The sequence below is a fragment of the Mauremys mutica genome, chromosome 6 (genome assembly GCF_020497125.1).
Source record: "Mauremys mutica isolate MM-2020 ecotype Southern chromosome 6, ASM2049712v1, whole genome shotgun sequence".
NCBI lineage: Eukaryota > Metazoa > Chordata > Testudines > Geoemydidae > Mauremys > Mauremys mutica.
In genome coordinates this window covers 75402-99439 of record NC_059077.1, presented here as the reverse complement: position 1 = coordinate 99439, position 24038 = coordinate 75402, and the positions used below count along the sequence as shown (strand labels likewise).

The window sequence follows — 24038 nt, the reverse complement described above, 5'->3', positions numbered from 1 at the left end:
TCAACCAAGCTTCACAATCACCATTGATGTTTACAGTATTAAATTGTTTAAAACTTGTACTCTGTGTGTGTATAATATATATGATATAGTCTTTTGTCTGGTGAAAAAAATTTCCCTGGAACCTAACCCCCCCATTTACATTAATTCTTATGGGGAAATTGGATTCACTTAACATCATTTGCTTAAAGGAGCATTTTTCAGGAACATAACTACAACATTTAATATAGGATTGGCTACAAGTGTTGTGTGTGGTGACAGATCTGAGATACAATTGACCTGGGGTAAGTGACTGGTCCTTTGAAACTGAGAGTAACCTTTTTGGTGTAAGGGACCATCTATCACAAAGGCAGGCTTGCCTAGGTGGTAAGATAGAGTATCCAAGGGGACTGTCTGTGACTCCATGTTAAGGCTGTTATAATGCTTAAGGAGTTCACACTTGATGCTGGGTTGGTGAGATCTAAGTATAGAACTCACAATCAGTTTGCCATTTGTGCACTGGTTTGTAACAGTTTGCTCTGAGGTTGGTACTCATGCTCTTGAGCCACTCCATCCACTGGAGCAGGAGGGGTGTGGAGGGTAGAAAGGAGTGGCTGGAACTATCTGGCTATCTTCAGCTGGCAATGGTCCCTAGGTGATGTGATGAAGGGAAGGGTTGTGAAGAATAGGACAAAAATCTTGAACCTGATATAGTTAAAGTGGGAGAGGCTGATCATTTTAGTGGTTGTGTTTTGAATGGATGGGAGATAGGGCATAGGTGGGAGTGATGTGGGTGTGGTGTTGAAGAGGTGAAAATAATGAAGCCCAGAGATAAGGGTTCTGCAAATTCACACCTTCCTACATAAGAACATAACATAAGAAAGGCCGTACCGGGTCAGACCAAAGGTCCATGTAGCCCAGTATCTGTCTACCGACAGTGGCCAATGCCAGGTGCCCCTGAGGGAGTGAACCTAACAGGCAATGATCAAGTGATCTCTCTCCTGCCATCCATCTCCATCCTCTGACGAACAGAGGCTAGGGACACCATTCTTACCCATCCTGGCTAATAGCCATTTATGGACTTAGCCACCATGAATTTATCCAGTCCCCTTTTAAACATTGTTATAGTCCTAGCCTTCACAACCTCCTCAGGTAAGGAGTTCCACAAGTTGACTGTGCGCTGCGTGAAGAAGAACTTCCTTTTATTTGTTTTAAACCTGCTGCCTATTAATTTCATTTGGTGACCCCTAGTTCTTGTATTATGGGAATAAGTAAATAACTTTTCCTTATCCACTTTCTCAACATCACTCATGATTTTATATACCTCTATCATGTCCCCCCTTAGTCTTCTCTTTTCCAAACTGAAGAGTCCTAACCTCTTTAATCTTTCCTCATATGGGACCGTCTCTAAACCCCTAATCATTTTAGTTGCTCTTTTCTGAACCTTTTCTACACTTCACCTTGTGATCCTAAACTAGTGCAGAGATTCAAAAATCTGGATATTCTTTCTGTGTCAGGTCAGCATGCCGTTCTCTGAACATAGACACATCTTAAACTTTACCTGGTTCTTTGGTCTAACCAAAAACCATGGGTACATTAATAGATTAGGATCAGAAAGGATCATTATGATCAACTAGTCTGACCTCCTGTATAACAGACCATAGAACCTCACTTAATTTCTGCATCAAGCTGATAATTTCTGGTTAAAACAAAACATGTCTTTTACAAAATGAGACTCAGTCTTGACTTAAAGATTTCCAAGTGATCCCTATGTAAGTTCCAATGGTAAATTATCCTCACTGTATTTTTTTTAAATGCTACTTTACTTTTAATCTGAATCTGTCAGCTTCCAGACACTGGATCTCATTAGGCCTTTGTTTGCTAGATTGAAGAGACCTCTTCTATCAGAAATCTCTTCCCCCTTGGAGATAAATGTAGACAATGATCAAGTCACCTATTTACCTTCTCTTGGGTAAATTACGTAGATTGAGTTTGAGTCTCTCACAATTAAGGCACACTTTCCAAACCTTGAATCATTCTTGTAGCTCTTTTCTGAACCCTTCCCAATTTGTCAGCATCCTTTTTGGAAGTAAAAAGAACAGGAGTACTTGTGGCATCTTAGAGACTAACAAATTTATTTGAGCATAAGCTTTTGTAGGCTACAGCCCACTTCATCAAATGCATAGAATGGAACATATAGTAAGGAGATATATATGTATATGTATATATATACACAGAGAACATGAAAAGGTGGGAGTTGTCCTACCAACTCTAAGAGGCTAATTAATTAGAGAAAATTTTTGTGTAGTGATAATCAAGATAGCCCATTACAGACAGTTTGACAAGAGGTGTGAGCATACTTAACATGGGGAAATAGATTCAATGTGTGTAATGGCTCAGCCATTCTCAGTCTCTATTGGACCCTAGAACTGGTTGCAGTATTCCAGTAATGGTCTAATTAATGCTATATACAGAGGTAATACCACCTCCCTGGTCCTACTTGACAGTCCCCTGAATCCAAGGATCATGTTTGCCCTTTTAACTACAGCATAGCACTGGGAGCTCATGTTCAACTGACTGTCTACTGTGATCCTAGTTCTTGGCAGCCTCGCTGCTTTTCATGATTCAGTCTTCTGTCTAAGTACACTACTATCTTAATATAACACTGTCCTTGGGAGCCAAAAAATCTTACCGCGTTGTAGGTGAAACCGCGTTGTATTGAACTTGCTTTGATCCACTGGAGTGTGCAGCCCCGCCTCCCCCGGAGCACTGCTTTACCGTGTTATATCTGAATTCGTGTTATATCGGGTTGTGTTATATAGAGGTAGACATGTATAAGCCTGTGGCTTCATTTCTAGAGAGAAGGAGCCCTCTGTGCCATCTAGTGGTGAACTAAAGGAAGGGAGAGAGTGTGAACACATCTCATTTGCACAAGTAACCCCTACTATGCCACGGTGAAGATATTTGGCTAGTTTTGGGTTAACATTGATTTAAGTTTTGGGTGTAGGAATAATTAAATATTATCCTTGTTGTGTGACAATAGGACAACAGAACTATATTGAAGATGTCCTCAATGAGTTGTAACCAGAACCTCAATCCTGAATGGTTGGCAGTGACACTGGGACACAAACAAGAAAGATAGAGAGATACATATACAGGAAAGACCGAATCCCTGGCAGCATGGTTTCTGCTCAAGGGTTACAAATGTATTTGGACCCTCTTCACAGTCTAATGATAGAGCTGAAATCCTGGAGACGGTAATCTGGTTAGAGTTGTTTGTAGCTCTTGATTGAAGTTGTAAGGGGCAGCAACAGAGCTGAGTGAACTCCACTGCATGAACTTCTACCAAACACCTATGCTCTAATTTATTGTTATTGTTGTTTTTCCCAAATTAATACTGTGTTGTTCCCCTTAAAGTTTGTTCTACTTTATGTGCACTCAGTGCTTGTGAGAGGGAAAGTATTGCCTGTGAAGGGCACGGGAGGTGGTTAGTTTTCCCAGATTCTGGATGAGGCCTCAAGCTGGTGTGTGGGTATGTATTAATTTAAAGAGGACCCCCATCATATTTGAATCTGATCCTTGCTGCTGCTGCTATCTGACAGAAGGGTCACTTAAGTATGACCGACATTCTTTGTTTCTAGATAGACCATCTTGCATTTGGTTGTGCTAAGACATGTTGGTTAGTTCTCATCCCGTCTTTTGGACGGGGTGGGCATGTGCCTCCATGATGATATGTCCTGAGCCAAATCTGGCATGTTACAGGATAGGCTGCCTATGAGGGACACACATTTGACACCATCCAGCCACAGTGGAAGAAACATTCCACCCAGTAGCCTTCCTGTGGATGCCTCAGCACGAATATGGATAATGGCTGCCCCTGGAAATCATTAAGCCATTTAAGGACATGTGATATGCTCATGTGATCCTGGACTCCATCTTGAGCCAGTAACTTTCCACAAACTGGGCTGTGAGCTTTGTTTGAGACAGTACATTTCCAGGCATATAGCAGAGGATATAAAAGACCCCTGAGATATCTCCATTTTTCCTCTTTCCTGCCTTGATTCTCTGGACTATAGATTGACAACAAAAAGGAGCATACTGAAATATGGAATGGGGCCCTCCCAATCTTTTGGAAGTTACCAGAGAGACTTTAGGAGCCAGCAATCTATACCATCATTGTTACAAACCTGATAGAAGGCCTTTGCAATTTTTTATATGTATATGATCTGTTAACCATTATTAACTCTATTTTTCTTTCTTTTATTATTAAACCTCTAGTTTTTAGTCACTGAAGGATTGAATTAGCACGGTTATTTTTAAGATCCGAGTTATATATTGACCTGGCTAAATGGGTGATCTCTTGAGATTAGACCAGGGGTGGCCAAACTGTGGCTTATGAGCCACATGCAGCTCTTTTACCACTGAAGTGCAGTTCAAGGGGTCCCCTCACACACTCCTCCCATTATCCACCTACCAGATTCGGGGGGGAGCTCAGGATCTCTGCGTTGAAGCAGGGTGGTGGGGTAGGGGGTTCTGCCCAGAGGGGAGGGGTGTCTTAGGGCTTCAGCCCCATGGGGTGCACTTGCCAGGGCTCAGGGCTTCAGCAGGAGTGGGGCTGAAGCTCTAAGCCCTGTCAGGCACCTCCCACGGGATTGAAGCTCCGAGCCCCGGCAGGTGCATCCCGGCTCTTGAACTTCTGAAGATTGTCATATGCAGCTCAGAGGTTCAATAGGTTTGGCCACCCCTGGATTAGATGGACCCTATATTTGATTAAATTGGTTTTCAGTAACCACTCATCATAGAGTCCAATGTCTGGGTGGTGAGACAATGGCTGGAATGCCTAAGGAGGACTTCCTGTTAACTTCTGTTTCACCACACTGGTTTACTTTTGTTACTGGCTTGGTATAATCTAATGAGAGAATAACTACCAGTTTTGGGTGAGTCTGCCCTATTTTTCAGCAGTTTGTCCTGAATCTGTCATTCTCAGCTGTGACCCACTGAGACACGGTTACAGATGGTCTTAGAAGCATCAGTTATGTGCAATCTGAAGTCTGTCCAGGTGGATTCAGCATCAGTGTACTCTAGCAGGGTCTCAAACTTGTTCAAGATGTCAGCTACATAGTAAAGACACATTGCTCAAATGAGCCCATCTTACCAAGTGATCCAGTTCAGCCTACATAACTGTTGTGTCCCCATCATTATTTCTCCATTCCATCCATTTTTTTTTTGTCCTCCGCGAACTTTACCAGTAATGATCTTGGAGAAAATACAAAATCACGGATAGACATTGAATAGTATTGAGCCAAAAACACATCTCTGTGGGACCCCATAGTCCAGGGGTGGTCAAACTTACTGACCCTCCAAGCCACATACAATAATCTTCAGAAGTTTGAGAGCCAGGCGCACCTGCCAGAGCTTGGAGCTTCTGCCCTGTGGCACGGTGGGGGCGCTAGGGGCTTCAGCCCCGCAGGAGGCATCTGCTGGGGCTTGGGGCTTCAGCAAGAGCGGGACTGAAGCCCTGAGCCCCAGCAGGAGCCTCCTCTGAGGTTGAAGCCCCTAGACCAGGAGTCGGCAACCTATGGCACGCGAGCCAATTTTTAATGGCACACTGCTGCCTGCCGGAGTCCCGGCCTGCTCTTCTCCACCCTCCCCGTCTCCTCCCATGGGGGCAAGGGGCAAGGGGCAGGGGGCAGAAGCTTGGTCCTGCCCACTCTCTGGCCTCTTCCCGCAGTGTGCTGGGTTCCTGTCCCTCCTCCTCCTCTCCGTCCCTCCCTCCCTCCCTGCTGGCCGATCAGCTGATGGCCCTTGTGAGGGAGGGGGTCGGGGAGGAGTGGAGTCAGTGTGCTCACTGCTCCCGACTGGAATAGGGGCATATCCCCTCCAGCCCCTTGCCGTGAGCACCCCACGACCCCAGCCCTCTGCCCTGACCCCATCTCACACACACCCAGCCCTCTGCCCTGCAGCCCTGCACACACCCCAGGCCCGTACCCTGAGCCCTGTACCCCCCCCTCACACACATCCAGCCCTGCAGCCCTGCACACACCCCAGGCCCCTTCCCTGAGCCCTGTATCCCCCTCACACACACCCAGCCCTCTGCTTGACTCACCCCCTGCCCCCCACGACCCCAGTCCTGACTCTGGCACCCCCATGCCCTGACACCTGCACTCCCTCACATGCCCCCAGCCCTCTGCCTTGACTCTTGCCCCCCCACACATACCCAGCCCCCCCACACCCCATGCACCCCCCACATCCTGACTCTTGCACCCCCCACATCCCAACCCCCACCCTGAGCACCAAACGGGAGCTCCTGCACTACCACCACCATCACATTCCCACCTGCACCCCTTACACCAAATGGGAGCTGCCCAGGTAAGCGCTCCACACCCAAACCTCCTGCACCAAACCTGAGCCTCCTCCTTCATTCTAGATCCTGGCCAAACCCTACACCCTAATCTCCAGCCTGCTCCTTCACCCCAGCCCTGTGCTCAGTGCACTCCCACCCTCAGCTCAGTGCAGAGAGAGGAAGAGAATGGGCCAGAACCAGGGAGAAGGTAGATACCCACTGTATGTGGGCAGGGCCGGGACCCCAGACCGGCAGCAGGCTGAGTGGGTCCAGCAGCTGGAATCCCGGCTGGCAGGAGCCGGCGGATGGAACCCCTGAGCGGCAGCGGGCTGAGCTGCTTAGCCCACTGCCAGTCTGGGGTCCTGGCCGCTGGCCCCGCACAGTCCGCTGACGGTCTGGGGTTCTGGCTGCTGGACCCTTGCCAGCTGGAGTCCCAGCCGCAGGCCCCACTCAGCCTGCTGCCGACCTAGGTGAACAGAATCCCCGACCAGCAGCAGGCTGAGTGGGCCGGCGGCATAAGATCAATTTTTTAATTTAATTTTAAATGAAGCTTCTTAAACATTTTGAAAACCTTGTTTATTTTACAATACAACAATAGTTTAGTTATATAATATATAGACTTATAGAGAGAGACCTTCTAAAAAACATTAAAATGTATTACCGGCATGTGAAACCTTAAATTAAAGTGAATAAATGAAGACTCGGCACACTGCTTCTGAAAGGCTGCTGACCCCTAACCTTGACCCCTCTCCTGGCTGGGCAGAAGCCTCTAGTGCCACCATCCTACTTCAGGGCAGAAGTCTCTCCTCCCCCTCCAACCCCGCACCATGAGGGGCTCCGCGAGCTGCACTCTAAAATGTAAAAGAGCTGCATTTAGCCACCCCTGCCATAGTCTATTCCCAAAATTAGCACTATCCAATATCAATAAAGCACATGTTAAATGGATTAAGAACTGACAAATCTTAAAGTAGTTGTGAAAGTTGAATCATCACTGAATGTGTGTGTTTCTAGTGGGATTCCACAGGGTGTTCAAGGCTCCATGCTATTCAGTATTTTTATAAAGGGTCTAGAAGTAAATAAAAACTCATTAGTGATTTAAAGAAAAATTGACACAAAGATTGACAGTGACAAATGAGGATAAGACAGTCATACAAGAGTCATCTGGATTGCTTATCAGTCTGGGTCCATTCAAACAAAATGAATTTTAATACAGCCAAATGCAAGGTCCTCCACCTAGTAACGATGAATGCACACCATACCTACAGAATGTGGGACTGTATCCTGGAAAGCAGTGACTGAAAAGGATTTTAGGGGTCATAGTGGGAAAAACAACTCAACATGAGCTCCCAGTGCAATGCAGTGGCAAAGTGACTTAATGCAATCATTGATATATAAACAGTGAATAGAGAGAGAAAAATAATCTCTGTATATGGTTTTGGTGAGACTGATACGAGAATACTGCATAAAGTTAACTTTTTCCAGCATACTTTTTAGAGTGTTGCCACCAGAAGAGAATGTAGAGAAGAGCCACAAAAATGACTTGAGGGCTGGAAAAAATGCCTTACAGTGCAAGACTTAACAAGCTCTGTTTAACTTACCCAAAAGAAAACTGAGAGATGATGTGATGCTTTTGGGAGCAATCCATGCCCGAAAGGGGTTCATTCAACAACTGCCTAGCAACTTCGGGTGCCTTATATGCTATGCTGCTGTGGCTCACAACTGTGACCCCAACAGCTAGAATACAAGGATGAAGGTCTCACTCTGGCTTGCACTGCTGGGGGCCCTCAATAACCCTTCTAACCCCACATTCTTCCCCAAAACATTTTTCTGCAGTGTTCAACCTCTCAAAACCTTATCAAATTTGCAGTTGGTTAGCTTAACTCCAATTGACACACCGTCCACTTGAGTACATGGCTCTGAGTTGGTTTATAGTAAAAGTAAAATGAGTTTAACAATAGAACACAGATTTACCTGATTCCATGTAGAAGGGGAATAAGTATAGAATTGGTTACAAACAAAAGTAAAAATAGACTTAATAAGCTAAAGTCTTTCGTTGAAAGTAGTTTTCTCACAACAGCCATTCTTCCAGCAGGCTGGCCAGGCTTTAGCCAGGATCCAACAGAGAGCTCAGAGCACTTCATTTCTTTGCCTCAGTGAAGGATAACCCAAAGCCTCTTGCCCAGTTACATATAGTCCCCAAATTTCAGTGTCCTGATGTCAAGAGCGTGGAAGGTCCCCTGAGGTTTGTCTCTTCTGTCCTCCAGGGGGGCAATGCCATCTTGATCAACGTTTCTGCTTCCCCCCCCCACCCCCCGTGAGTTCCCATGTGATGTTCCTTGTTGCAATTTTACAGTGCAAGTGAAATCTTTCCCCCTACCTGTGAGCTGACTGCTTTGTTTACATGCTGATGTATCTCAATTGTCCAGGGCTTGCTCACCTTTGTCTAAGAAAAAAATGTTTCAGCTTTTCCTGACATGCCTGATTTAGACACATTTTAGTCACATATTTCCAGCACATCTGAAGAAGTGGGTATTCACCCACATCTGAAGCACATCTTGCATCTGAAGAAGTGGGTATTCACCCACGAAAGCTCATGCTGCAAAACGTCTGTTAGTCTATAAGGTGCCACAGGATTCTTTGTTGCTTTTACAGCACATCTGTGTAATTCTTTGCAGGTTAACCATACATCCATCACACAAGAATAGATTCATAGATTCTAGGACTGGAAGGGACCTCGAGAGGTCATCGAGTCTAGTCTCCTGCCCTCATGGCAGGACCAAATACTGTCTAGACCATCTTGGATAGACATTTATCTAACCTACTCTTAAATATCTCCAGAGATGGAGATTCCACAACCTCCCTAGGCAATTTATTCCAGTGTTTAACCACCCTGACAGTTAGGAACTTTTTCCTGATGTCCAACCTAAACCTCCCTTGCTGCAGTTTAAGCCCATTGCTTCTTGTTCTATCCTTAGAGACTAAGGTGAACAAGTTTTCTCCCTCCTTTTTAGGACACCGTTTTAGATAACTGAAAACTGCTATCATGTCCCCTCTCAGTCTTCTCTTTTCCAAACTAAACAAACCCAATTCTTTCAGCCTTCCTTCATAGGTCATGTTCTCAAGACCTTTAATCATTCTTGTTGCTCTTCTCTGGACCCTCTCCAATTTCTCCACATCTTTCTTGAAATGCAGTGCCCAGAACTGGACACAATATTCCAGTTGAGGCCTAACCAGCTGTGACGTTATTGATATAAATGGGAACCATATAGAACATGGATTGCAACCAAGGTCCTGTGGTGGCACCAAATCCTAAGTAAAGGGGGTCATATAAGGTGTCTAAGACCAGGTTCTGGGTTGCTGGTTATGATTATGCTGTCTGTATGTCTGTGTATCATTTTGTAGTTTAAGTATAAGTATTGGCTCTATACTGTCTGTAGTTTGTATTATGCTCTGCCTCTGGGAAGTGTTCCAGACAAAGCTGATGTTAGCCCAGCATAGCTGGCTTGATGGCCCATTAAAGGGCCATCAGCTACACAATTGACCCATGGAGAGAAGGCAGACACGCCTTGTGACTCAGCAAAGTATGCAGGGACTGGCCCATGTGACTCCAGGCTCCATATTATTTTTGCTGTAAGTTTCCACCGTGAGGACAAAGGGATTCTTACACCTGGAAAAGTCTATATAAGGCTGATGCATCATCTCCATCTTGTCTTCAATCCTGCTTCTGACCTCTGGAAGGACTTTACTACAAACTGAAGCTCTGCACGAAGGACTGTTGACCCATCCTAGCGGGGGATGTTCCAGAGACTTAATCTGAACCTGCAGTTTACTCCAGCACTGCTGCAAGCGGAGCTAAGAACTTTGCCATTACTGTATGTAATTGATTCCATTTAACCAATTCTACCTCTCATCTCCACCTTTTTCCCTTTGTAAATAAACCTTTAGATTTTAGATTCTAAAGGATTGGCAACAGCGTGATTTGTGGGTAAGATCTGATGTGTATATTGACCTGGGTCTGGGGCTTGGTCTTTTGGGATCGAGAGAACCTTTTTCTTTTATTGGGGTGTTGGTTTTCATAACCATTCATCCCCAGGACGAGTGCACTGGTGGTGATACTGGGAGACTGGAGTGTCTAAGGAGATTGCTTGTGTGACTTGTGGTTAGCCAGTGGGGTGAGACCAAAGTCCTTTTTGTCTGGCTGGTTTGGTTTGCCTTAGAGGTGGAAAAACCCCAGCCTAGGGCTGTGACTGCCCAGTTTAAGCAATTGGTCCTGATTTGGCACTCTCAGTTGGGTCCCGCCAGAATCGCTCCGTCACACCAGCGCAGAGTAGAGCAGAAGAATGACTTCCAGTGTCTTGCTCACAACACACCTGTTAATGCATCCCAGGATCATGTTTGCTTTTTTTGCAACAGCATCACACTGTTGACTCATATTAATGATCTTTGAGTTACTAGTTCTCCAATTATGTATTACAATGCACTGTTGCCATGTTATTTATTTAGAAGGTGCCTAGGAAGCAGTGAGCTGGTCAGGCCTGCTGAGACTGCTACATACCAGATGGTACCTTGCCCTCTGGCATTGGAGTGCTCTTAGGGTAACATGACTTGATGACAGTGTACAAGTACCTTCAATGGAAGAAAATACTGGATATAAAAGCTTTTCAGCCTAGTGGAGAAAAGCGTCATAAGAACCACTAGCTGAAAGCTGAAGCCAGATGGATTTAGATCAGAAATAAGGCAAAAAATGTTAACAGTGAACTACTAGAACAAACAGCTACCACAGGCAGTGCTGGATTTTCCATCTCTTGAAGACTTCAGATCAAGAATTGGATGTCTTTCAGGAAAATATTAGTCAAACACAAATTATTGGGTTCAGTACAGGGGTAGCTGGGTAAAATTCCATGGTCTGTGTTAAACAGAAGGTCAAAGTAGGTGATCTAATGGTCCCTCCGGCCTCAAAATCTGTGATCCCCAGCTTACAACTACTTCCTGAGATCTATCAGTGAACCAGATCTTAATACAATTAATATGGGCTAAATTGACTTTGTATAATGCTAATTAACTTTTTTTTATCAGAATGCCATGCAGGACTAAATCAAATGCCTCATAGAATTCTAAGTATATTATGTCAGCACAATTATACTTTATCAGCCAAATTTGTGATCTCAGAAAAAATATCAGGTTTCTTTGACACGTCCCCTTCTCCATAACATCTTGATTAGGTATGAATTATGCTACTGAGCACTCAGAGGTTTAGGGACACCGGAAGCATGGGGTTTTGACTATCATGGCTAATAGCCATTAATGGACGTATCCTCCATGAACTTACCTAATTCTTTTTTGAGCCAGTTATACTTTTGGCCTTCACGACATCCCCTGGCAATGAGTTCCACAAGTTGACTGTATGCATTCTTTGAAGTACTTCCTTATGTTTGTTTTAAACCTGCTTATTAATTTCATTGGATGACCTCTCTGGTTCTTGTTTTATGTGAAGAGGTAAATAACACTTTCTCCACATCATCTGTGATTTTATAGACCTATATTGTGTTGTGTCTTTTATAAGCTGAACAGCCCCAGTCTTTTTAACCTATCGTATGAAAGCCATTCATACACTATTTTCTGTCCTATTATCTATCTGTTTTCTAATGGTTCCTAACATTCTGTTAACTTTTTTGACTGCCACTGCATATTGAGTGGATGATTTCAGAGAACTATCTACAAGGACTCCAAGATCTCTTTCTTGAGTGATAACTGGTAATTTAGACTCCATCATTTTGTATGGATAGTTGGAATTATTTTTTGCAATGTTTATTACTTTGCACTTATCAACGCCAAATTTCATCTTCCATTTTGCTACTCAGCCACCCGGTTTTGTGAGGTCCCTTTATAACTTTTGCAGTCAGCTTGGGACTTAACTATCTTGAGTAATTTAGAATGGTCTGCAAATTTTGCCATCTCATTATTTACCCCTTTTTCCAGATCATTTATGAATATATTGAACAGCATAGTCCATATCCTTGGGGGACCACGTTACTTACCTCTCTCCATTGTGAAAACTGACCATTTATTCCTACCCTTTGTTTACTATATTTTATCTGGTGACTGATCTGTGAGAACCTTCCCTCTTATCCCATAAATGCTTACTTTCCTTAAGAGCCTTTGGTGTGGGACTTTGTTAAAGGCTTTCTGAAAGTCCGAGTATACTACATCAACTGAATCACCCTTATCCACACCCTCATAGAACCCCCTCATGACATCCATATAGAATTCTGATAGATTGGTGAGACATAATTTTCCTTTACAAAAGCCACGTTGACTCTTCCGAATAAATTATGTTCATCTATGTGTCTGAAAATTCTGTTCTTTACTCTGGTTTCAACCAATTTGCTGGTACTGAAGTTAAATTTACAGGCCTGTAACTGCCAGGATCGCCTCTGGAGACTTTTTTAAAAATTGGGATTGCATTATCTATTCTTCAGTCATCTGGTACAGAGGTTGATTTAAGCAATAGGTTACATACCACAGTTAGAAGTTCTGCAATTTCATATTTGAGTTCCTTCAGAATTCTGAACACTATCTGGTCTTGGTAACTTAGATAATGTTTTCACCTCTCTAGCCAGAAGGCCGAGAATTAAATTTATCATTTAGTTGCAAAACCACCTCTATTGACACCTCACTCTGGGACAGTTGCTTATATTTGTCACATAAAAGGAATGGCTCAGTGTGGGAATCTCTCCCACATGCTCTCCAGTGAAGACTGATGTAAAGAATTAATTCATCTTCTCTGCAATGCCTTGGCTTTCTTGAGTGCTCCTTTAGCACCTTGATCATCCAGTGGCCCAACTGATTGGAAGGCTTCCTACTTCTGATGGTCTTAAAATTTTTTGCTGTTAGTTTGTGTCCTTATCTAGTTGCTCTTCTGATTCTTTCTTGGTCTGCCACCTTATACTTTTATACTTGATTCGCTAGAATGTATTTTCCTCACTAGGATTTAATTTCTACTTTTAAAAGGATACCTTTTTGCCTCTAACCACCCCTTTTACTCTGCTGTTTAACTATGGTGGGATTTTGTTGGTTCTCTCTTTTTTTTTTTATTTGGGGTATACGTTTAGTTTGAGCCTCTATTATGGTGTTTTAAAATAGTTTCCATGCAGTTTGCAGGCATTTCACTCTTGTGACTGTTCCTTTTCTTTTCCATTTAACTAGCGTCCTCATTTTAGTGTAGTTCCCCACTTAGAAGTTAAATGCTACTGTGGTGGGTTTCTTTGGTATTTTTCCCCTCTACAAGGATGTTAAATGTAATTACCTTATGGTTGCTATGGAGCAATTTAGCTATAGTTGCCTTTTGGACCAGATCCTGTGTCCCCTTGTGGGTTCCAGGACAAACTATCCCAACAAGCTGTGTTTAAAATTTTTACCTCTGTATCCGTTCATGAGGTGATGTACCCAGTCAATATGAGGATAGTTGAAATTCCCATTATTGCATTTTTTGCTTTTTGTAACCTCTTTTTTTTCTGCCTGTTTCACATTTTCAACACAGTTCTGCAGTTTGACATTGGTGGGTGTCACAGCCCACAAGTATAAATTCACACAAGCATTTCTCAAAGAATAACATTTACTGGTTAGTAACCTTTCTGTTTCCTTTCCCTACATAATAAAGGGTAAACAGTAGCAGTGCACAAAATCCCACTATCCAGGGTGCACTTTTATCACAGGTGTTTATGGCTTTTATTACTTCAGGGAAAGAGATCAGCTGTCATCCCCACTCTTGAATCAATCATAAGCATCATGCTACTGCAGCCTGTGGCTGCAGTAAACACTGTGGAAGAGCAGAGGGCCCGCTGGGAGAGGAAACGTAGCCGGACAGCCAAGGAACTGGTGGAAACGGAGCAGAAATACCTGGAGCAGCTGGATTTGGTTACCACAGTGAGTATCAGGGCTTCCTCATGATGTAGTGACACCCTGATGTGTGGGCGTCCAAGGGCTAGTAGGTTCCCTTTTGCCATCCCTCCTGTGAGGGGTTCCCCCCTGGGTGCCACCTGGAACTGGGGTATCACTGAGCCCTCTGACTCTCCAGCCTGGGCTCCCTCTCACACTGTGCTGCTGTGACAAGCTGCAGACACACTCCTGGTCCTACCACCAGCACCATACCACCAGCTATTAACACAGGTAGAGACAGACCCAGCTGCAGTTTCATGCAGGCTTTCTGACCAGCCACTGCATGAATCAACAATACAGAGGCTACAGCCAAGATAACCCCCAGCTCCCCAGGCACGCATCCCCTTCTGGAGTATAAACTCTAAATTATACCATCTTGCACTGCACACGGAACTGTACAGCATAACCTCCTAGAGTTCGCCCCTCCCTCAATGTGGAGAGGAAATACGCCACCTCCTACCTCTTGAGCTAAGATTCCCAAGCACTTCATTCCAAACTTACTGGTTTAGATTAAAACATAAAATAAGTTTATTAACTACAAAATGTGATAGACCCAGGCCAGTTGGGTACAGCAGAATAGCAGAAGGCAGATATACTGGCCACTGGATTAGCAGTTTTCTGTTCCCTGACTGACCAGAGCAGGGGCTGCTCTAGGCTAATGAGAACACCTGACTCTAATTAAGCTGTAAAGAGTCAGGTGAGGCCATTCAGTTAATGTGACCACCTGACTCTAATTAAGGCCCTGCTGATACTATAAAAAGGACTCACTCCAGTCAGGCAGGGGAGTGAGGGAGCCAGAGGAGAGGAAGTGCGGCTGAAGGGCTGGTTACTGAAGACACCCTAAAACATCGTTAAAGGAGCCCTAAGGTAAGGGTGAAGAAGGGAGAAGCAGGAGAGCTGTGGGGAAGTGGCCCAGGGAAATGTAGCAACTCTGGCAGTGAAAGGTTGGCTGCCAACAACTGCTACCATTAGAGTCCCTGGGCTGGAACCCGGAGTAGAGGGCGGGCCCGGGTTCCCCCCAACCCACCACTACAGGAACATCTCCTGGAAGGGGAAGTCAGGTCCCTGTCAGGACAGGAGCCTGAACAGAAACTGTGGGAGTTCTCTCACCAACCTCCTTGCAGGCCTATGATGAAAAGGGCTCAGTAGACTGTAACTCTGGCCCTAGAGAGAGACGGGCTACGTGGAGGGTCACAGTGAGCCACTGAGGCTAGCATAAACTGCCTAGAAGTGCAGGACCCACAGGAGCAAGGTCAGAGCTCTGCCACAAAAAGGATAGATTTTAAGTGATTATAAGTGACAGCAAACAGATCAAAGCAGATTACCTAGTAAATAAACAAAAACGCAAACTAAGCTTAACATACTAGAAGGCTAGGATTTTAATTAACAATCTCTTACCCTGACTGATGATACAAGCAGGCTTGCAGATTCTCAAGGCACAAGCTGCATTTGTTTTGCAGTTTGGAATCCCCACCCCAGGTTCCAAGTCCTTTTCTTTTGGAGCTTATTTTAGGTGTTCAGTTGTGTGGGAGTGAAGAACAACTGATGATGTCACTCCCTGCCTTATATAGCTTTAGCATATGGCCGGAACCTTTTGGGGAAAAAACATTGGTATCCATGATGGAGTTCTGCGTCATGTGGCCTAGTCACATGCCCTTGCATACCTTATTGAGTCATAGCAGCCATTATTTACAGGCTGCCTGGAGCATTCTCAGGAAGGCTCACCTAAGGCCTATTGTTCTTTCTAATGGCCTATTACCTAGAATAGGCCCTTCACAACCAGCTATCTAGACTGGAAGCATTTTGCCTAATGAGTGTCACCCAGGTGTGACTACATGTGAAATATAGACACATTGTCAATATTCATAACTTCGGATAGAAAAATGATAGAATAATCATATTCAGCAAATCATAACTTTTCCAATTATATCTTACATGACCCATCTTGTACAAAATGCATCATAATTATGCCATAATCATATTGTAATAATGTTATTATGTTGAATATGGGGTGTAGAGTCATACCCCCATTCTTCTGTCTTGGTTGGGGGTCATACCAGTGGTCACACAGCAGCATTCTGACTGCCTTTTTCATAGAGTAGGAGGCAAACTCTAGCTGTACGCTTTCTTTGGGACTGAGAAGTGTGTTTGCTTAATTTCCTGAAGCTTGTATGATTTCATTGTGGCTAGATTGATAGATTATAAAGCCAGAAAGGACCCTGATGATCTCTGATATCCTCTGTAACACAGGCCATAGGACTTCCCTGAACTAGGATCTGTTTAAACTAGAGCAATTCTTTTAAAAAATAAATCTAGAAAATCAAATCTTGATTTATTTATTTATTTTATTTTAAATGCCGATGGTAGAGAATCCACCACAATCCTTGGTAATTTGTTCCAATAGTTGGTTACATCTACTGCTAAAAATGTGCCCCTTACTCCCAGTCTGAATTTGTCTAGCTTCAACTTCCAGCCATTGTTTTACCTTTTGTCTACTAGATTGAAGAGTCTTCTATTACCAAATCTGTGTTCCCCATGTAGGTACTTATAGACTATGATCAAGCCTGTCATAGTGTGCCTGATCCATTTAGGAGGGAATGGGACCAGTCCCCTGTGGCTAAATAGCTACTTCTGTGAGTCCAGTTTAGCTATTTGAGTACACCTGGGGCTAATTAAATTGAAGTTATCAGTTCCAGCTGGGGAGGGCCAGGAGCACGTTCTATAAAGAGGAAATAGGAAGAGAAGGGCTGGAAAAGACCCTCTCTGGGGTTAGAGAGGCAGAACTGTTTGGAGCAAAAGCTTAGGCAGGGGTAGCTGGAAGGGGTTCCCAGAATCTCCCAGAGGAGATAGAAGCCCACACAGGGTGAGTTGTAGCTGTTTGGGACGATGGTTTAAACGCAGGATAACAAGGACTGTTTAAGTACTTCATTTGTCAGGGGACACCAGGAAGGGAAGAATCTGGCATTCCTCCACTGGCAGCCAGAGCGCCAAAAGGCTTAAGAAGTGTCTGGATGAACAGCCAGTGATAAGAAGTCAGCTGAGATCATTTGAAGTTGTACCTTTTTGAGTTTTTGTTAAGATTATGGCTTGGGGTGGGACTAGAACTCTGTAAACCAGTGTTTTTCAACCTTTTTGTGCTGGCGACCCCCTTTGGACTTAAAAATAAATGAATTGTGACCACCACCCCCATTAACACTGGAAAAAATTGCGGACCCCCCCACTTTAAATATCAGTAAGTAAATTATTAATAATACTTGGGGCCGGCATTAGGCGGTGGCAAGCAGGGCAATTGCCTGGGGCTATACGCCAAGGGGCCCCCCGCAAAGCTAAGTTACATGCTTAAGCCCTGGGCAGCAGGGCCCCTGTCACATGGGGCCCTGGGCAATTGCCCTGCTTGTCACCCCCTAACGCCAGCCCTACACTTGTGACCCCCCCAAACCCACTGTAAACCCATTTATCATTCTGTCTTCTTAATCAGAATATTGTGTGGTACCAAGTCAAATGCCCTACAGAAATCTAGGTCTATTACATTACGTTGTCAAGAACAAACCATGTAAAACCAACCTAATGTCCTCCTTTGACAGAGTAACAAGCCTTGAAGATAGGGGGAAGCAGTAGATATGACATATCTCAACTTCAGTAAGGCTTTTGATATTGTTTCACATGACCTTGTCATAAGCAAACTAGGGACATATAGCCTAGACCAGTGGTTCTCCACCAGGAATATGCATACCCCTGGGGGTACGCAGAGGTCTTCCAGGAGGTACATCAACTCATCTAGATATTTGCTTAGTTTTATAACAGGCTACATTAAAAAGCACCAGCAAAGTCAGTACAAACTAAAATATCACAGAGACAATGACTTGTTTATACGGCTCTATATTCTATACACTGAAATAGAAATACAATATTTATATTCCAGTTGATTTATTTTATAATTATATGGTAAAAATTAGACAGTAAGCAATTTTTCAGTAATAGTGTGGTGTGACACTTTTGTATTTTTATGCCTGATTTTGTAAACAAGTAGTTTTTAAGTGAGTTGAAACTTGGGGTATGCAAGACAAATCAGACTCCTGAAAGGGGTACAGTAGTCTGGAAAGGCTGAAAGCCACTTGTCTAGACAATCCTGCTATAAGCTGGGTGCACAACTGGTTGGAAAACTGTACACAGAAGTTATCAATGATTCACAGTCAAACTGAAAGGTTATATCAAGTGGGGTCCCGCAGGGGTCTGTCCTGGGTTTGGTTCTATTCAATATTTTCATAAATAAGTTGAATAATGGCATAAAGAGTACACTTATAATACTTACAGACAATACCAAGCTGGGGGTGGCAGAGGGGAGGGTTACAAGCATTTTGGAGGACAAGAATAGAATAATGACCTTGACAAACTGGGGAAATGATCTGAAATAAATAGGATGAAATTCAGTAAGGAAAAGTGCCCAAAACTCAAAAGGTAATAACAAAATGTTTAAGTACATCAGAAGCAGAAAGCCTGCTAAACAACCAGTGGGGCCCCTGGACGATTGAGATACAAAAGGAACACTTAAAGACAATAAAGTCATTGTGAAGAAACTAAATGAATTCTTTGCTTCAGTCTTCACGGCTGAGGATGTTAGGGAGATTCCCAAACCTGAGCCGTCCTTTGTAGGTGACAAATCTGAGGAATTGTCACAGACTGAAGTGTCACTAGAGGAGGTTTTGGAATTAATTGATAAACTTAACAGTAACAAGTCACCGGGACCAGATGGCATTCACCCAAGAGTTCTGAAAGAACTCAAATGTGAAATTGCGGAACTATTAACTAGGGTTTGTAACCTGTCCTTTAAATCAGCTTCTGTACCCAATGAAGGGAAGATAGCTAATGTAACGGCAATATTTAAAAAGGGGGGCTCTAAGGTGATCTCGGCAATTACAGACGGTAAGTCTAACATCAGTACTGGGCAAATTAGTTGAAACAATAGTAAAGAATAAAATTCATACACATAAAAGAACACAAATTGTTGGGCAAAAGTCAACATGGATTCTGTAAAGGGAAATCATGTCTTACTAATCTATTAGAGTTCTTTGAAGGAGTCAACAAACCATATGGACAAGGGGGATCGAGTGGACATAGTGTACTTAGATTTCCAGAAAGCCTTTGACAAGGTCCCTCACCAAAGGCTCTTATGTAAATTAAGCAGGGGCGGCTCTAGCAATTTCGCTGCCCCAAGCACGGCGGCATGCCGCGGGGGGCGCTCTGGCGGTCGCCTGTCCCGCAGCTCCGATGGACCTCCTGCAGACATGCCTGCGGAGGGTCCGCTGGTCCCGCGGCTCCAGGTACACCAGAGCCGCCTGCCGCCCTCCCGGCTACCGGCAGAGCGCACCCCGCTGCATGCCGCCCCAAGCACGTGCTTGGCGCGCTAGGGTCTGGAGCCGGCCCTGAAATTAAGTTGTCATGGGATAAGAGGGAAGATCCTTTCATGGATTGAGAACTGGTTAAAAGACAGGGCACAAAGGGTAGGAATAAATGGTAAATTTTCAGAATGGAGAGGGGTAACTAGTGCTGTTCTCCAAGGGTCAGTCCTAGGACCAGTCCTATTCAATTTATTCATAAATGATCTGGAGAAAGGGGTAAACAGTGAGGTGGCAAAGTTTGCAGATGATACTAAACTGCTCAAGATAGTTAAGACCAAAGCAGACTGTGAAGAACTTCAAAAAGATCTCACAAAACTAAGTGACTGGGCAACAAAATGGCAAATGAAATTTAATGTGGATAAATGTAAAGTAATGCACATTGGAAAAAATAACCCCAACTATATGTACAATATGATGGGCGCTAATTTAGCTACAACTAATCAGGAAAGAGATCTTGGAGTCATTGTGGGTAGTTCTCTGAAGATGTCCACGCAGTGTGCAGCGCCAGTCGAAAAAGCAAACAGGATGTTAGGAATCATTCAAAAAGGGATAGAGAATAAGATGGAGAATAGCTTATTGCCATTATATAAATCCATGGTACTCCCACATCTTGAATACTGCGTACAGATGTGGTCTCCTCATCTCAAAAAAGATATACTGGCATTAGAAAAGGTTCAGAGAAGGGCAACTAAAATGATTAGGGGTTTGGAGAGGGTCCCATATGAGGAGAGATTAAAGAGGCTAGGATTTTTCAGCTTGGAAAAGAGGAGACTAAGGGGGGGGATGTGATAGAGGTATATAAAATCATGAGTGATGTGGAGAAAGTGAATAAGGAAAAGTTATTTATTTGTTCCTATAAGAACTAGGGGCTACCAAATGAAATTAATAGGCGGCAGGTTTATAACAAATAAAACAAAGTTCTTCTTCACACAAAAAGGAGTAGTTGTGGCACCTTAGAGACTAAAAAATTTATTTGAGCATAAGCTTTTATGGGCTTAAACCCACTTCATTGGATGCATAGACTGAAACACACAGAAGATATTTATACATACAGAGAACATGAAAAGGTGGGAGTAGCCATACCAACTGTAAGAGGCCAATCAATTGAGATGAGCTATCATCAGCAGGAGAGAGAAAAAAACCTTTGAAGTGATGATCGAGATGACCCATAGAAGGTGTGAGGCTATTTTAACATGGGGAAGTAGATTCAATTAGTGTAATGACCCAACCATTCCCAGTCTCTATTCAAACCTAAGTTAATTGTATCTAATTTGCATATTAATTCAAGTTCAGCAGTCTCTCTTCTCTTCTTCACACAGTGCACAGTCAACCTGTGGAAATCCTTGCCTGAGGAGGTTGTGAAGGCTAGGACTATAACAGGGTTTAAAAGAGAGCTAGATGAATTTATGGAGGTTAAGTCCATTAATGGCTATTAGCCAGGATGGGTAAGGAATGGTGTCCCTAGCCTCTGTCAGAGGGTGGAGATGGGTGGCAGGAGAGAGATCACTTGATCATTACCTGTTAGATTCACTCCCTCTGGGGCACCTGGCATTGGTCACTTTTGATAGACAGGATATTGGGCTGGATGGACCTTTGGTCTGACCCAGTATGGCCATTCTAATGTGCACCGTACTACATTTAGGAAGAAATAATCAATTGCACAAATACAAAATGGGAAATCACTACATAGGAAGCAGTAGTACAAAAAGGATCTGGGGTCATAGTGAATCACAAATTAAATATGAGTCAACAATGTAATACTGTTGCCAAAAAAAGTAAATCTCATCCTGAGATATAGTAGCAGGAATGTTGTGAGCAAGACATGAGAATTAATTCTCCCACTCAACTCAGCGCTGATAAGATCTTAACTGGGAGTACTGTGTCCGGTTCTGGGCAGCATACTTCAGGAAAGATGTGTACAGATTGGAGAAAGTCCAGAGGAGAGCAACAAAGGTCTAGAAAATATGACTGATGAGGAAAGATTGAAAAAAAAAATGGGTTTGTTTAGTATGGAGAAGAGAAGACTAAAGAGGAACATATAACAGTCTTTAAGTACATGAAAGGCTGTTATAAAATGGAGCTTAATAAAATTGTTCTCCTTATCCATTGAGGACAGGACAAAAAATAATGGGCGTAAATTGCAATAAGGGAGATTAGGTTAGATAGTAAGAAAAACTTCCTAACTGTAAGGGTAGTTAAGTAGTGGAACAAATTAGCTAGAGTAGTCATTAAAGGTTTTTAAGAATAGATTAAACAAATACCGTTTGGACAGTCTAGATAATCTGACTTCAGTGCAGGGGACTGGATTAAATGACCCATCGAGATCCCTTCTAGTCCTATGTGTCTATGATTTTATGATTGCCTTACCTTTATCAGCCAAACTTAAACCAGGGTCCCTAAATCCAGTATTAATTATATTCCTTTAATTCTTTATCAATCGAATCCTGTATCACCCATTGCTTTTCTTTTCCTGGAATCTATGTTGGGCTGACACGCCTATAATTGCCTAGGTCATCCCTTTACCCTTTTTTAAATTGGTACAACATTAGCTTTCTGCCAGCCCTCTGTAACTTCCCTAGTATTCTAAGACTTATAGAAAATTGATATTAATGGTCCATATAGCTCCTACACCAGTTCTTTTGGGACTCTTTGATGCAAACTATCTGGACCTGCTGATTTTAAAAATATCTTACTTTAGTAGCTGTTACTGTTTAACATCCTCTTGACTTACTGTTGAACTAGAAAGATGATGATGAGACTATATCATCTGGCTTTTTTCCAAATAAAAAAACAGGAGAACTTATTGAACACTTTCTTTTCTGCATTATTATTGAAAATTCTACCACTTAGGAACAAAAACAATCCTAACATACTTAAACCAAAAAACCCTCCAGCTGTTTGCAGTCTACCTCTGTTCATGGCTCTGAGACCTGTGACTTCAAATACATTTGTGCTGGCCAGGGTTCTCCAGTGCAGTTGCACGGTTGCTGGTATGAGGGGGTTGGCCCAGAAAGTTTGATGGTCCAGTGAGGAATAAACTAAGTTTATAAGGAAGGTGATAATATTCTCATATGTTGCTGTGAAACAAAATAAGAGACTATAAAGCCCTAAGTGTTGCTGACCTTTTCCTGGGGGTAGTGGTGGGGCTGCCTTGGGCGCTCATCACTTGTGTACGGTGATGGGGGAAAAACAGTCATTGAGGAATAGCCTTGCCTTCTTGATGCCAGTAGAGCAGGAGCTGTCTTATGCTTGCTCTCACTGCTGTTGAGGGCGGGGGGTAGGAGGAAGGAGGGAGTGAGTGTCTGCAGTTTCTTGGTGTTGCTGCAGGCTGAGTGTAGCTGTTTCCCTGTGTAGACTGTGGGGTATAACCCTTCTGTGTACTTCTTTCCTGGTTAGTATTTTGTGACAATTCTGAAGGCCAAAGGGACACTGCAGCCAGCTGTGCGGGAAGGCATCTTCGGGCTCCTGGAATCCATACATTGCACCAGCCAGTAAGTGACCGGCTTGAGGGAGTACCACACATGAGTGGGAGAGTGGGTGTGTGGGAGATAACTAACCTTGGTGGGGCTTGGAGATGTGCCCAGGGAGCTGCTGACCTGTGCACATCTATCCAGATAGCCAGAATGTCCATAGCTATGAGAAATATTTGGCTATTTTAAACACCTTGATCACCTCGATCAATCGGTTCTTCAGCCCTCATATAGATTGTGCCGATCACAACACGTCTTCCATTCTTCTTGTATCCTGGCCTTCCTTCTCCATGTGCGGCCATGTTTTTTCACGATAAAATCTTCCCATCTCTTTGGAGGTCGGCCGAGTGGTTGTTTCAGTTCCTGTGGGTACCACTCAGCGACAGGCTGCAGTCCATTGATTGTCAGTGAGCCTCGCTATATGCGCGGCCCATCGCATTTTACTATGCCTGCTCTCAATGGCGTCCCGCACTCCACTTTGCTGTCTGATCACTTCATTTGGGACTTGGTCGTTGATTTTAAGCAACAGTCTGTTAAGGGGAGGGCCTTTATAGGCCTCCATTTCCATACTACACAGATGGCCTATTTGGAAGGGAGATATGCTGGTATTGAGAGACATAATTCTTTGTCCATCTCAGTGTAGCCAGGTTGAAAACTAATCATGCTGTTTATTGTCTTGTAACCTGTACTGCCACCTGAGAAATATATAGTTTGTCTCCATTCCTGGCCCAGATGCTTTTTACCACATCAGCTCAGAAATTAGCATATTTGCTATGTCCTGAAAATGTTTGTTATTTGGGCTGTTCCCCTATTTACCTGCCATAAAAATAAGAAAAAAAGTAAGTGAAAGAGAGGCTACTTTTGATCTCAGTGAAATAATGTACTCCTCAAACTTTTTTTTCTTATATCAGT

The 24038-nt window shown here is 43.6% G+C and overlaps 1 protein-coding gene across 1 annotated transcript in view; it reads left to right on the top strand.

Annotated features, from left to right (window-relative positions):
- ARHGEF39 (Rho guanine nucleotide exchange factor 39) overlaps positions 1 to 24038 on the top strand; it is a 69861-nt gene that overhangs the window by 11146 nt on the left and 34677 nt on the right. Inside the window, exons 2-3 of the mRNA XM_045022428.1 lie at positions 14060 to 14245; positions 23053 to 23147. Of these exons, the coding sequence (XP_044878363.1) occupies positions 14108 to 14245; positions 23053 to 23147 (233 nt within the window). The 5' untranslated portion in view covers positions 14060 to 14107. The remainder of the gene's footprint in view (positions 1 to 14059; positions 14246 to 23052; positions 23148 to 24038) is intronic.